This window comes from Carettochelys insculpta, chromosome 29 (genome assembly GCF_033958435.1).
Source record: "Carettochelys insculpta isolate YL-2023 chromosome 29, ASM3395843v1, whole genome shotgun sequence".
In the NCBI taxonomy this organism is placed as follows: Eukaryota; Metazoa; Chordata; order Testudines; family Carettochelyidae; genus Carettochelys; species Carettochelys insculpta.
Genome location: NC_134165.1, coordinates 11,824,257 through 11,837,649, shown reverse-complemented (window position 1 = coordinate 11,837,649; position 13,393 = coordinate 11,824,257). Strand labels below are relative to the sequence as shown.

At 51.9% G+C, this 13,393-nt stretch overlaps 1 protein-coding gene across 3 annotated transcripts in view; it reads right to left on the bottom strand.

Annotated features, from left to right (window-relative positions):
* Positions 1 to 13,393, bottom strand: part of LOC142002939 (uncharacterized) — a 30,130-nt gene that overhangs the window by 8,465 nt on the left and 8,272 nt on the right. Inside the window, exons 1-2 of one of the 3 annotated variants that reach the window (XM_074979458.1) lie at positions 1,853 to 1,900; positions 1,352 to 1,395 (exon numbers count right to left, since the gene is read on the bottom strand). Coding sequence is in view for 1 of the 3 variants with exons in the window: in XM_074979459.1 (XP_074835560.1) it covers positions 6,568 to 6,573 (6 nt within the window). In the remaining 2 variants the exon portion in view is untranslated. Of the gene's footprint in view, positions 1 to 1,351; positions 1,396 to 1,852; positions 1,918 to 6,567; positions 6,574 to 13,393 lie in introns of those variants that run through there. The other 2 variants (XM_074979459.1, XM_074979457.1) reach the window with 2 other exon arrangements.

Genomic DNA, 13,393 nt, shown 5'->3' with positions numbered 1-13,393 from the left:
CCAGCTTTAAGCTAGGTAAGGTGTTTGCCCCTCCAGAACTACTACAGGTTGAAAACTCTCATCCAGCACCGGTCAGGTCCCAGGGGTTCCAGACTAGAGAGAGTTTGCTGGACAAAACTTGTCTATCAGCATTACCAACACTTCCACAGCTTCCTGGGCTCTTACAAGGCAGTCAGGGGTAAATTACAGCTAAATAACAGAGAACATGCAGAACCGGGACTGGAGGCTGGAAACAAGCCATGTGAACCATAGGAAACTTTGACACCCATGATAAGTAAAATCATGTTGGATTACGCATGTTGCCAGATGAGAGAGGTTCAACCTTTAGTGTAAATCTATTCCAGAACGTCCCTCCTGATGGCTAGTTATTTTTACACTGAAGAGTCAACTGGAGAAAAAAAATCCCACTAACATGTCTAGGGGAGGAGGAGAGACAAAATAATCCACAGTGTTGTCTACAGGGCTGGGAGCTGTCTGTACAGCACCATGCACAGAAGGGGTCCTGTCTCTTCAGGGCAGGATCTCGTCCATACAGTGCCTAGCACTGCAGGTACCTTGATTTGTGACTAGAGCTCCTAGGTTCTGCAGCAATACCAATATTAAGTTCTTCGAAGGGAAGTGGTTTGCGGGGGGTGGATCCATCCTTCAAGAAGTGGGGCCCATTTTCAGAGGCTTTTTTTTTTTAAATTGATTCAAATTTTTCAAATGTCACAATTTTTGTGTTAAACAGAACTCTTTAGGGCCATCCTCTGACTGAGATCGAGGTCCTACTGTAGTGCTTTCACTTAATAGCCTACAACTTCTTTTACCCTGTGAGTGAGGGAGAAATCCCATTTCCCTGCTCTGGGACCCCGTTCCTGTGGGTATTGCAACACAGGTGCACAAAGTGTGTGTGTGTGTGCGAGGGGGGCCGCGATCGGCTGCTGGTCTCAGGCTCATCTATCCCATCAAAAGTGCTGAACTCTGTTACTGTTTTTGTCTAGTGTCAGAGGGGCAGCCGTGTTAGTCTGGATCTGTAGCAGCAACGAAGGGTCCTGTGGCACCTTATAGACTAACAGAAAAGTTTAGAGCATGAGCTTTCGTGAGTTAACTCACTTCTTCAGATGTTTTTGTCCGTATACAGTAAACCCTCGATTTTAGGGACCCTGATGTGGTGGACATTGGGAACCACGAACAAGCCCATCGTCCCCAAAGTCCACCGGGGTCTGCAAAATCCTAACCAACCAACCAGCCAACAACAAAATAGCTAAGGGACTTATCACTCGCTCCAGTCGCGTGTGGCCGGGCGCCTCCAGCCGCACACAGCGAGGTGCCGTCCAGGGTCCAGCCGCAGCTCTGGTAGGTCACGTACCTCTTTGCTTTCCTGGCGGGTGGAGGGGCCGGAGAGCGGGGAGCCTGGCGGGGGTGATAAACCCTCGCATATAAGGGCCCTTTGGGAACACCCCGGGGTCGGTCCGCTCCCCCACTCGCACAGGCCGATCCAGGGACACGCCGGCGGGGTTCGTGCTGGGAGCAAAGGCCCCACGGCTGGAGCACACGCGGGCCCGGCAGCCGGCGGGAGGGGGCCGGCCTCGGTGAACAGGTGGCCTGGGGCCGGGCCGGGCCGGAGGCTCCGCCCAGAGCCCCCCCAGAGCGTGGCAAGTGCCCACAGCGGGGGGCGCGCCGGGAAGGAGAACAAAGCCCGGGGGTCACCCCCGCCGGGCCGGTCCCCGCACAGAGCCGCCCCGCGGGCGGTGGGGGGGGGAGCCCTCGGGGAGGAGCCGGGGAGCGGGTCATGGACTCCCCCCCCCGCCCGGATCGGGCCCCTCATCGTCCCTCCGAGCGGCCCGGATCGGGCCCCTCCGCCGCTCACCGCTCGGCCTGCGGGCTCCGGCCGGCGCTGCCGGGATGCGGGGCTCGGGCGCTGCCAGGTGCGGGGGCTGCTGGGAACAGGAAGGTCCCCGCGCGGCCACCGCTCCCCGCCCCCCGCATTTCCTGGGCAGCTCTAGGAACGGGCGGAGCCGCGGCTCTATGGTCGGGGGGGAGGGACGGGGGGAGGGGGGGCTCACGCTGCAGGAGGCCTCAGTGTTCAATGGGGTTTTTCAAGGCACCAAGCGGGCTAAGGGAGCAGCTCCCCCCCCCCACTTGCCACCCCCCATCCCGCAGAGGGGCCCCCCTCCCTCAGCGCCCCCCCAGCTCCCATGTCCCCCCCAATTCCCCCCACCATCTTCCCTGATTCCCATTGGCCATCCTCCGACACCCCCAACCTCCCACTGACCCCCTCCCCCAGCGCCTCATTTTCTCACCCCCAACTCCCCACCTCTCCCCAGCATCTTCCAACTCCCACTGGCCATCCTCAGCGGGGTGACCAACTCCCCAACCTCCCAGGGATGCTCTCCCACTCCCCCCCACCCCACACACTCCCGCTCCCCTCCCCACCCCTCCCCCCCCCACACTCCCGCTCCCCCCCACACTCCCGCTCCCCCCCACACTCCCGCTCCCCCCCACACAGAGTGCAATCCCCAGGTTCCTCAGCTCCTACCAAGTGCTCCCCAATGCCTCTTGGCACCTTTGCAAATTCTCTGCCCTTAATTTAAGGGCCTAGACATAAGAGACCCACTCTCCTCTCAACCCCAGCTGAGCCACCTGGGAACTGCCAGACAGACAATCCGACCAGCTAGCCAAATCTCCCATCTCTGACAGGGGCTACTGCCACATGCTGCAGAAGAAAGAGCAGTCAAGTAGCACTTTAAAGACTAGCAAAATGGTTTATCAGGTGAGCTTTCGTGGGGTCTGAAGAAGTGGGTCTGTCCCACGAAAGCTCACCTAATAAATTATCTTGCTAGTCTTTAAAGTGCTACTTGACTGCTTTTTGTTTTGATAGTGTATAGACTAGCACGGCTTCCTCTTTGTTACTATTCAACATGCTGCAGAAGGTGTACGAGGAATAACCTGCTTCCAACTTTAGGTTTCCTAAAGTTAAATTAGAGACAAGCCATGTCTCTAATTAAGCTCTGGGTTTAGGATCCTGGCCACAACTCTCAGTAGTCAACTCATTCAGCCCTTTTGGCATCTTGCTAATTTCTTGTGGCAATGAATTCTGCTAACGACGTGGCACGTAGCAAAAGCATTGCCTCTGCTCAGTTCTGAATTCAGCCATCTTTCATTTCATCCAGCGTCATGAAACAAGGAGAACAGGAGTTTGGGAGCTACCTCCCGGGGATACTCGGGGGGTTGTTTGCACAAAGGTCACGATATGGCTCAACTCTGAAGTTGCTCAGTGAATTACTGTCACCTTCAGGACCGCTCCATAGGGGACATGTGCTCCCACTGTGGCTATTCCTGCCTTTTGCTTCTCCATCTCCCTGCCCCACACCACTTCCCTCCCTCACTCCTCCTAGATCTTCCTCTCTTAAAAATATATCTCAAGCCCCCCCACACCCCTTTGACAATCTGTCTGCTCAGTTAACGCTAACATTTTAAAGGGGCCATCGTTAAGCACCAGAGTGAAACACCCCAATGTTGTGAATGGAGGGCCAGCCTCCTCAGAGCCAAGGTTTCAGGGTGCTACCGAGTCCAGCAGGCACTGATGCCTTGGGCTAGTTTTGATCTTGAATGAAGCGTCTCTTCACACCAGTGAAAGCTAGAGTGCTTGTGGTTGACATACAAGCGGAGATTCTGAAGCTGCCTCACAAGTATATAAATAAACCAGCTAGTCTGGCCTAGCCTATGGGTCAAGTATTCCACACCCGTGCCTTAAATCACTACAGGTCGAAACTCTCTAGACCGGCACTCTCTTGTCCAGCAACATCCATAATCCAACACGATTTTAGTTAGCCAGATGACCACTTATTATGGGTATGGCTAAGCGTCCCGGGAAGTTTGTTTCCAGCCACCCGTCCTGGCTCTCAGGGTTCCGTGCTGTTATTTAGCTGTAATTTACCCCCATGTCTCTGAAGAGCCCAGTAAGCAGTGGAAGTGCTGGCAATGCTGCTAGACAATATGACCTCCTGTGGTCTGATAAATTCTCTCGTCCAGCACTGGCCAGGTCCGGAGGGTGCCAGATTAGAAAAGTTCAACCTGTCCTGTGAAAGTAATCGGGATGCCAGGTTGCAAACTTCTGAGGATGGGGTGAAAGTGAAGGTGCTTCTCAGCCTCCTCACAGCTTAAGACCAGGTTATACTTAGGCTGCACTAAGCTCCAGCCCAGCCACACCTGCACTGTGGAGCCTTCACAGAGGTTGCAATTCTGTGCTACACCATTACACCAGCATGACTGCAGCTGTGTGCCACAGCCGCAGACATTTGCCACAGCCACGGAAGGGGTGTCTACCGCAGCTAATCCACTCCCTGGAGAGGCAGAAGCTAGATGGAGGGAAGAATTCTTCCACTGACCCAGCAGGATCGACACCAGGGCTTAGATCGGCTTAAATAGGTCTCTCAGCAGTGGGCACTTTTCACGTCCCTGAGACAGCAGCTAGGCTGAGCTAACTCTGAGGTGTAGACGAGGCCCGACAAGGAATTTTTTCTGCCAATGTAGCAACATCAGCTACTGTCCTCCAGAGACGTATTTACAACATTTGCTTCACCGCCCGATAAAAGAAAAAGGACAATAAACTGTTTAAACTACAACTATGGTACCTTCAACTCACTGAACAACATCGTTCATCTATCCAGTTACAGACTGAGCCCAGCAGAAGTGTCTGTCCTGTCTCAAGGACTCTCTTTCTGTCTAGGGCAACCATATTTCCCTGTACCAAATCTGGGACAGGAAGACATGCCGGGGAGGGGTGGCTCCTCCTGGTTCCACTGAGTCCCAGGGAGCCAGGAAGGACGTGGCAGCCCCCAGCCCTCCCAGGAGCCCCAGGGAAGCAGCAGGAATGTGGCAGCCACCCACGCTCCCCTGAAGCCCAGGGAAATGACTCCCACCAGCAGCTGCACCTGCACAGCTGCTGGCGGAAAAGGTCATTGGGGGTTGGCCCAAATATGGGATAATTAGCGCCTTTTAAAAATAAGTAGGGACGCCAAATACGGGACCGGCCTGCCTAATATGGGACGGCTGGTCACCCTATTTCTGTCCCACCACAACTGTGCACAACATAGTTCTGCGGAGAGCTGGAAGCCTGTTTTCACCATCTCCAGCTGAAGGAATTATTTCCAACACACCAATGAACAAGCACTGGCCACTGGGATCCCTCCTCTCTATACTACAAGAGGTAGTATTCTACGTGGGCTCCTCCCGACGGTCGTAATGACGTCTACACCGAATCCTCCCACAAATGTGCACGGACTGATGTTATGAATAACCAACGTCATGTGACAACCTCAGCCGTGCAGAATGCAATGCTTTCCACAGCCTCACAAACAACTCTGACATTATAATCCAAGAGGCTGACAAAGGGCGTGCTGTTGTTATCACGACTAGGTCAGATTACGAACTGGAGGCTGCTTGGCAACTCACCAATACCACATTCTACAGGCCTCTTTCCTCTGAGCCCATTGAGGAATACCAAAAGAAATTACACCATCTGCTCAAGAAACTCCTGGCTACTGCTTGGCACCCAATCCACACAGATACACCCTGAGAGCCCTGACCAGGAGTATTCTATTACCCAAGGTCCATAAACCTGGAAACCCTGGATTCCCATCATCTCAGGTATTGGCACCCTTACAGCAGGATTATCCCGAGGAAACTACAAAACATCCGAAATCTTCCTGAAAACACCATCCTGGCCGGCATGGATGTAGAAACTCTTTACACCAATATTCCACATGAGGTTGGACTATAAGCTGTCAGGAACACCATTCCCAACGATGCCACAGCACACCTGGTGGCTGAGTTATGTGACTTGGTCGTCACCCACAGCTATTTCTGATTTGGGGACAATTTATACCTTCAAGTCAATGTTTTTATGGCTGACCTAGAGCAACCTTTCCTCAGCTCCCATCGCGTAGCACACCTCTATTTACACTACACTGACGACATTATCATAAGAACCCTGGCAGAATTCCACAGGGATTGCAACAGTTTTCAACTCACCATCAACCTCAGCCTGGACCATTCCACAAAGGAGATCCATTTCCTGAACACCACAGTCCCAGTCAATGATGGTCACAACCACCACCCTATGTGAGAAACTTACTGACTACTAGTTTTTAGCGACGTGTCTCCAGCTTCCCCTGAGGGCACATCACAAGATCCATGGCCTACAGCCAAACCCTAAGCTACAACCGTATCCGCATCAATCCCACTGACAGAGAAACACCTGCAAGATCTTTATCACGCATTCTTAAAGCGGAGTTACCAACTAGGGGAAGTAAGGAAACAAACTGACTGAGCCAGATGAGTACTGAAAAGTCACCAACTTCACAATAGGCCCCCCAAGGAAGACAGAAGACCACTGGTCATCAGCTACAGCCCCCATCTTAAACCCCTCCACCGCATCATTAACAATCTACAACCTCTCCTGGAAAACAATCCCTCACACTCACAGACCTTGGGGGACAAACCAGGTCTCGCCTACAGACAGACCCCTCCGCCAACCTCAAGAAAATACTCACCAGCAGCCACACACCATACCCCCGGAACCTCTCCCTGCAACAAACTCTGCCTACAAATCTACACAACTACACCATCCCAGGACCTAACAATATCAGCTGCACCATCAGGGGCGCCTAATGTGATCTGTGCCATCATGTGCCAGCAATGCCCCTCTGCCGCGTACGGTGGACAAACCGAACAGTCTCTGCGCCAAAGACACACAAATCTGACATCAGGAACGGGAACACATGCACACCTGCAACGCAATCATTTTAAACCTCCCTGGATGTTCAATAATGGATTTTAAACTTGCCATTCTGCTACAAAAGGATTTTACCACAAGATGACAGAGGGAGACATCCGAATTGGAATTCATTTATAAATTTAACACCTTCAGCCTTGGCCCGAGTAGAGACCTTAACTAGCTTATGCATTAAAATGATCAAATCTCCCCATCTTTGATATCCACAGGAATGAGACACAGCCAATTTACCTTCCTTCATTAACTAGTCCTATTAGCGACAAGTAACTTCTTTCTCCCCCTCCCCATCACCGCCCCCAGCTATATAAACCCTGGATTCTATATTTCCCACCCCCATTTCCATCTGAAAAAGCTCATGGCCCAATATATTTGTTAGTCTTTAGGGTGCCACAGGACTGCTTGTTATTTCAGTAGCTATACAGACCGACTTTAAGACTTGTATGGACCCGAGACCTGGCATATGAAAAAGTCTTCAAATCACAAGCTACAGACATTCACAAATAGATACCTGAGGTACATCCTTCACTTCAGATGGCAAGACTTAGTCACAAATGAGGAGCTTTGGAACAGAACAGGACAAAGAACCATTTGACGCTGAAATCAAGAGAAGAAAGCAGTGATGGTGGGGCCACGCTGTCAGAAAACCATCACCCAGCATAGCCCGTCAAGCTCTCACGTGGAACCCGCAAGGGAAACGCAAACGAGGAAGACCCCAGACAACGTGGAGAAGATCTACTGGGATTGGAGGACAATAACTGGGGTACTCCTGGCGCCAGCTAGAAGTTTTGTCCCAAGACAAAGTGAAGCGGAAGAGACCTGGAGATGATCTATGTTCCATGGGGAGTACAAGGGTTAAGTAGCAGCGGCAGACTACGGACTCAAGTCTTCTTCTGCCAACATAGCTGCATCTACACTCGTTTTTTGCTGTTATCGGACGTAGCGATACCAACAAACTCCAGCATAGGCCAGGCCTTAATGCCAAAGGCCGGATTTTCAAAATGCTCAGATTTGCTTTAGGCTCCTTAGCAAGGATCAGCTGTTCAGAAGGTTTTCAGCTCTCCTTGCGCGGAGCTCTTTTAAAAGACTGGCTGTTGGCTCTGACACTGAGCTGGGATCCTTCTAATTCCACCCCCTACTAATGGGCGGAATAAATTTTGTTATGTGCACCACCAATAGAAACCCAGACTGCCGGCTGTGGGCACTCAGCTAATCAGCTGGGTGGCACCTGAATCTCTCCTGGCCAGCTGGCTAAATGCTCAGCTTACAGGGAACCCTGGCAGAGATCTGCAACCTGACCCAAATCCAAGCGTAAGCTTCAGGGCAGCTCTAAGAGCAACTGTACTCTTGGCTCAAGTTGTCTCTCATCACCTCCTTCTGCTGGTAGGGTTGACATGGCAGGGGCCCCATTTCTTATTCTTGCTGGCCACCTCACTGAGCTCTGTGCACACAACAGAGGGAGAATGCCCCCTCCTTCCCACTGCCCCCGCCCAGGCTGGCTGCAGCCACAGACAGATGGTGGGTATGGCGCATGAGGAATGAGAACCCTTCCCTGGCCTGGTCCCAGAGATCAGGCGGCTGCAGTGCGGATGTAAGTTCTCGGGGGAAGTGTCAGGTTTTCGGTTCTGTTCTATAAATGATTTAACATTCTCAGTTCAGATCAAGGTTTAAAATTAGGCCGAAGCAAACAGAGTTAGAGGTGGTCGGAAAAGGTTTTGGCAGGAAATTTTGTTCAGTTTTCATTCCCCCTCTCTCCCCACCAAAACTTTCCCCACAATTCTTTTTTAAGCCTATAATTTTTTGGGGGGTGGGAGGGGGAAAAGCCAGTATGCTAAAGCCAAGTCTTTTTTACTAAAAAAATTGGCCAAGTTTCCAAGGAGAGCACCTGTGGTCTTGCTGTCTCTCCCTTTCTCGCAATGAGGAACCAGAAATGTTTGACCAAAATTCCCTCTTTGGGGATGAGCACTTACATTTCAGCCATTAAAATATTTTTTTAAAGAGAGCTTTGATATAAAAAAAAAAAAAGTCATAGAATCTCAGGGCTGGAAGGGACCTCCGGTCGTCAAGTCCAGCCCCCTGCCCAAAGCAGGGTTAACCCCAACTAAATCATCCCAGACAGGCCTTTGTCACGCTGGGACTTAAAAAACTTTGAGGGATGGAGATTCTACCACCTCTCTAGGCAACACAGTCCAGCGCTTCACCACCCTCCTGGTGAAATAAAAAACAAAGGCTGTGTCAGGGCTGGGACAGCCAGTACACTCACTTTCAAGACAGAGCCACACCAACCCTCAGGGACAGATTTTCAGAGAACACAGCAGGCTGGCTGCCATTCACCCTGCCGTAATGCTCCCTGGCAGCTAACATCAGAAGATTTTAAAGCACTTCACAAAAGACTTCTCCCCATTGACAGGTTGGGAAACTGAGGCACAGAGCAGCATCATGGGCTGCCCACGGCCAGGCAGCATCAGCCAGGCTGAGAATACACCCCACTCCCTGCGCAACCCCCCTCCCCTTCACTCCAGCTGTACGCACTGTAAAACAAGACGACTTACCAGCCCCATTGATTTTTAAACCCTTTGCAGGGATCAGCTCTATGGTCTGATCCTTTAAGTCGCTGGGTGGGAATTATTTAGGGGGAGAAATCGGACATGAAGCTTTCTTGAGGTGATGCAGGAAGTCTCAGCAGATGCATCATCAGGCACCAGAGATCCGGGTTCTATCCCCCGCCCCTCCCTGCCACTGCCCTCCTGCGGGACCTTGGGCAAGTTACCCCCTGCCTCGATTCCCCTTCCTGTTTCGCTCTGGGGGGCTTTTTGGTGGGGCAGAGGCTGCCTCGCCCTGCAGCCCGGCTCCCAGGCGCGGCCGCAGCGCGGATAAGCACCACGCCGAGTTTTACAAGCCCCAACGCAATTTCTTCCGCCTCCAGGAACTCCTTGCAAGGAGAACAAAGCTGCGGTGAATCAGCCCCGAGAGGGCGCGGCTGCTTCCCAGGGCCACCCGCCCCCGCCCGATCTCAAACCCAGCGGGCCCCGATTCCCCTGCGCTCTGCAGGCAGGTGGGGAGCAGGGACACCCGGCTCACAGATTTCCCCAGCCGCCTGCATGCCCCACGCTCCGCCCCGGCTCCCCTTTCCTGGCTCCCCGTTTCACTCCCGTCCCGGCCGGCCCCCCCCAACTCACCGCCCCAGCTGGGGCGCAGCGGCTCCGCAGCGTCCCCACTGGGCGCAGCGCTCCAGCGGCTGCCCGCAGGTCGGCTCAGCCAGCAGGGCGCCTGGGAACAGGAAGGTCCCTCCTTTATCCGATCCCCCGGCTGCCACGGCTGGGAGCCGGCGGCTCGGTGGCCTGGTGCCTTAAGTCACTGGGTGGGAATCACTCAGGGGGATGAGTCGGGGACGGGGTGTGCATCTCAGCAGCTTGCACGAGAGCTGGCTCATGCGCCAGCCCCCAGGGTGCACAGTCCTGCCGCTTTCCGCTGCCTGGGCTGGTCTCTACTCTCAGATCCTTAAAGCCCAACAGCACGATTTGTTCGGTGATGAGTTTTCCGGGGACAGACCCCGCCTTCTTCAGATCTATCTCATTTCCAGTCTGGACCCCATTGGTCTGAAGAAGGGGGTCTGCCCCCGGGAAGCTCATCAGCTAATAAATTGGCTGTGTCCTGTGAATCCTGGCAGCTGCCTCCCCTCCACCTTAACCAATGGGTTTAACCCACCTGCTAAACGGAAACCTCTACCTCAGCCTGCAAGGATGGTGCAGTCTTTAGAGCTCAGGCCCGGAAAGACCTGCAGTCAATTCCCTGCTCTGCTAGAGACTCCCTGTGTGACCTTGAGGATGTCCCTCAGCCTCTCTGAGCCTCCCTCCCCCCATCTGTGAAACAGCTATAGTATCTCTGGCCTGACTTCCAGAGGAGCTGGAAAATCATCGCAGATTGTGCAGCAGCCAGACACTGCGCTGATAGGGATTGGATAAATAGCTGTGTTAGAAACTGATCCCATTCACTTATGTGTGTGCCTATGAGCTATGTGCACCAGCCACTGTGTTAAACCTGGTCACCGTTAGGCTGCCGGTCTGCCTCGCATGCTGCAGCCTGCTGTCATCTCCTTGTATTCTTCAACAGAAATTTTTGTGGGAGGTGATTGCTCGAGGAAAAAATAAACAAATTCAATTTTGTCGGCCAGTTCTGCCTTCTATAGGTGTCTCTATTCTTTCCAGCCAAAATAAATAAGAATAAACCTCTGCTCTGTGGATATTTAAGTCACAGCAGCATCAGTTTTCTCCTATCCTCCTTATTCAAGTTGAGTGTTTTAACCCTGACGTTGCCTCTCTTACAGAGGGCAGGGGAGAACCCTACATCTCGGCTCTGCAGGACCCCAGCGAATGGCTGGACCGAAGAAGTGCCTGCAAAGGTAATGCATTATAGGAGCTAGAGCGGGGAAAAAGTGTTTGGATTGTTTTGGGACGTTCCTGAGTGGCGATTCAGCTTGATCCACAATCACCCTCCCACCCCACCTTTTATCTTTACCAGAGCTCTCGTGTGTGTAAGGCCTCATTCAGCCGCCGCAATTTCCCTACCTGGGAGTGGTTTAACCAAGAAACAAGATTACTTTTGTGGCACTTAGAGAACAAGAAGAAGTCCTGTGGCACCTTATAGACTAACAGATATTTTGGAGCATAAGCTTTCGTGGGCAAATATCCACTTCATCAGACACATCTGATGAAGCGGGTCTTTGCCCACAAAAGCTTATGCTCCAAAATATCTGTTAGTCTATAAGGTGCCACAGGACTTCTTCTTGTTCTCAAAGATACAGACTAACACGGTGACCCCTCTGATATTTGTGGCACTTAGTTTTGTATGTCATACGGAGTCGGTCTAGACCAGTGGCGAGTAAAGTGGATGGCAGAGCCCTTCAGGGAGACATGACATTTCTTAAAGCAGGTGCAGCACAATCGGCTGCTGGGTCTCAGGCTCATCCGTCTAATTAAAAATGTTGACGTACGTTACTGTTTTTATCTCTGCGTATTCACATTACTGTACCAATTAATACAGTTTTCACATTCCACAGACTTATCTGACACCTGCTGAAAGGGGTTTTCGTCATATGAACAGTTGATTCGGGTTGGCTGGGCTTAGGCTGCAGTGCTGAAAATTGTCATGTGGACATTCAGACTCAGGCTGGACACAGGCTCCGAAATCCAACTCCCTACTTTGGAGAGTGCTGGGGGGGGCTGGACGTTTGACAGGGGGACAGTCTGCATGGGGCTGGAAGACAAGTTGCTAATTGCAGAGAACAGCTGGAAAGCAGGACCTCTAACACCCCCAAGGGTGAATTATAAAACAGATTGATGATTTATTAGTTGGATTTTTGTCATCTCATGATTTTTAAGTCCAGCTGATGCTTTTGAGGGGCAGCTTGTGATTTTTGAACATAGAATCATAGAATACTAGGACTGGAAGGGACCTTGAGAGGCCATCGAGTCCAGCCCCCTGCCCCAATGGCAGGACCAAGTACTATCTAAACCATCCCTGTTAACATCTATCTAACCTGTTCTTAAATATCTCCAGCGATGGAGATTCCACAACCTCCCTTGGCAATTTATTCCACTGTTTGACCGCCCTGACAGTTAGGAACTTTTTCCTAATGTCCAACCTAAACCTCCCTTGCTGCAGTTTAAGCCCATTGCCTCTTGTTCTGTTCTCCCTCCTCCTTATGACACCCTTTTAGAGACCTGAAAACTGTGTAGGGTTGGCAAGAGAATGGAAGGCAAAGACAAGACTGAAACCAGACTCCATGGCATAGTTGGCTTATTTTTTTTTAAATTAAAAACCAGTAGCCACAAGTTTATTCAACTGAAATCCTACAAATTATTCAACATCTACCACCAGCTGTTTGTCTGCACTTTTACCTTGGCTTCCAGGGCAGGATGTGGGCACCGGAGGGCTCCATGTGTGTAACTGATCAGCAAGCCAACTGTTCCCAACAAGAGAGTTTTAAACGGACCCCAGCTGCCAGCTGGGAGCAAGTGACACTGCTCGTTCTCCAGCCATCGCTGGGTGACTGCTCTTGAATACCCGTGAGGTCAGTTACCTACCAGTCATTTAAAAAAGAAAGACACTGAGATGCTGCAGAAGTGAGTATCGTAGGAATGCGACAGTAATTGTCCTAGTTTTCCCTAATTAAGGAACAGGCTGGTTTCTGCTGCTCCATCCCCTGCCTAAAAGACTCCCCTGCCACAAGACAGCCCCTTGAAATTAGAGGACTGTCGGGTGGGAGTTGGCTGCTTACACAGACTGCTGTGGTGCAAGCCCATCTAAATGCAATTTTGCATAGCGCACGCTTAGTGGGAACCAGATGAATTACGGGATACAGGAGGAAGGAACAGGACCACCATGTCCCACAAGTGCATCAGCCGCTGGCAGCCATCCCACCATCCATTGCAAAAATTCCCACAATGCAAAGCCACAGCTTGGCATCCCAGGATGCTCCCTTACACACCTGTCTTAGAACAGGGGTGTGCGTGAGACTCTGGGAGCAACATGACTCCAAGCAGAGCATGTAAATAAGGCCTGACCAGCTTCAACCAAATCCAAACCAGCCCGGTTTAAAATCCAGACCAGAGC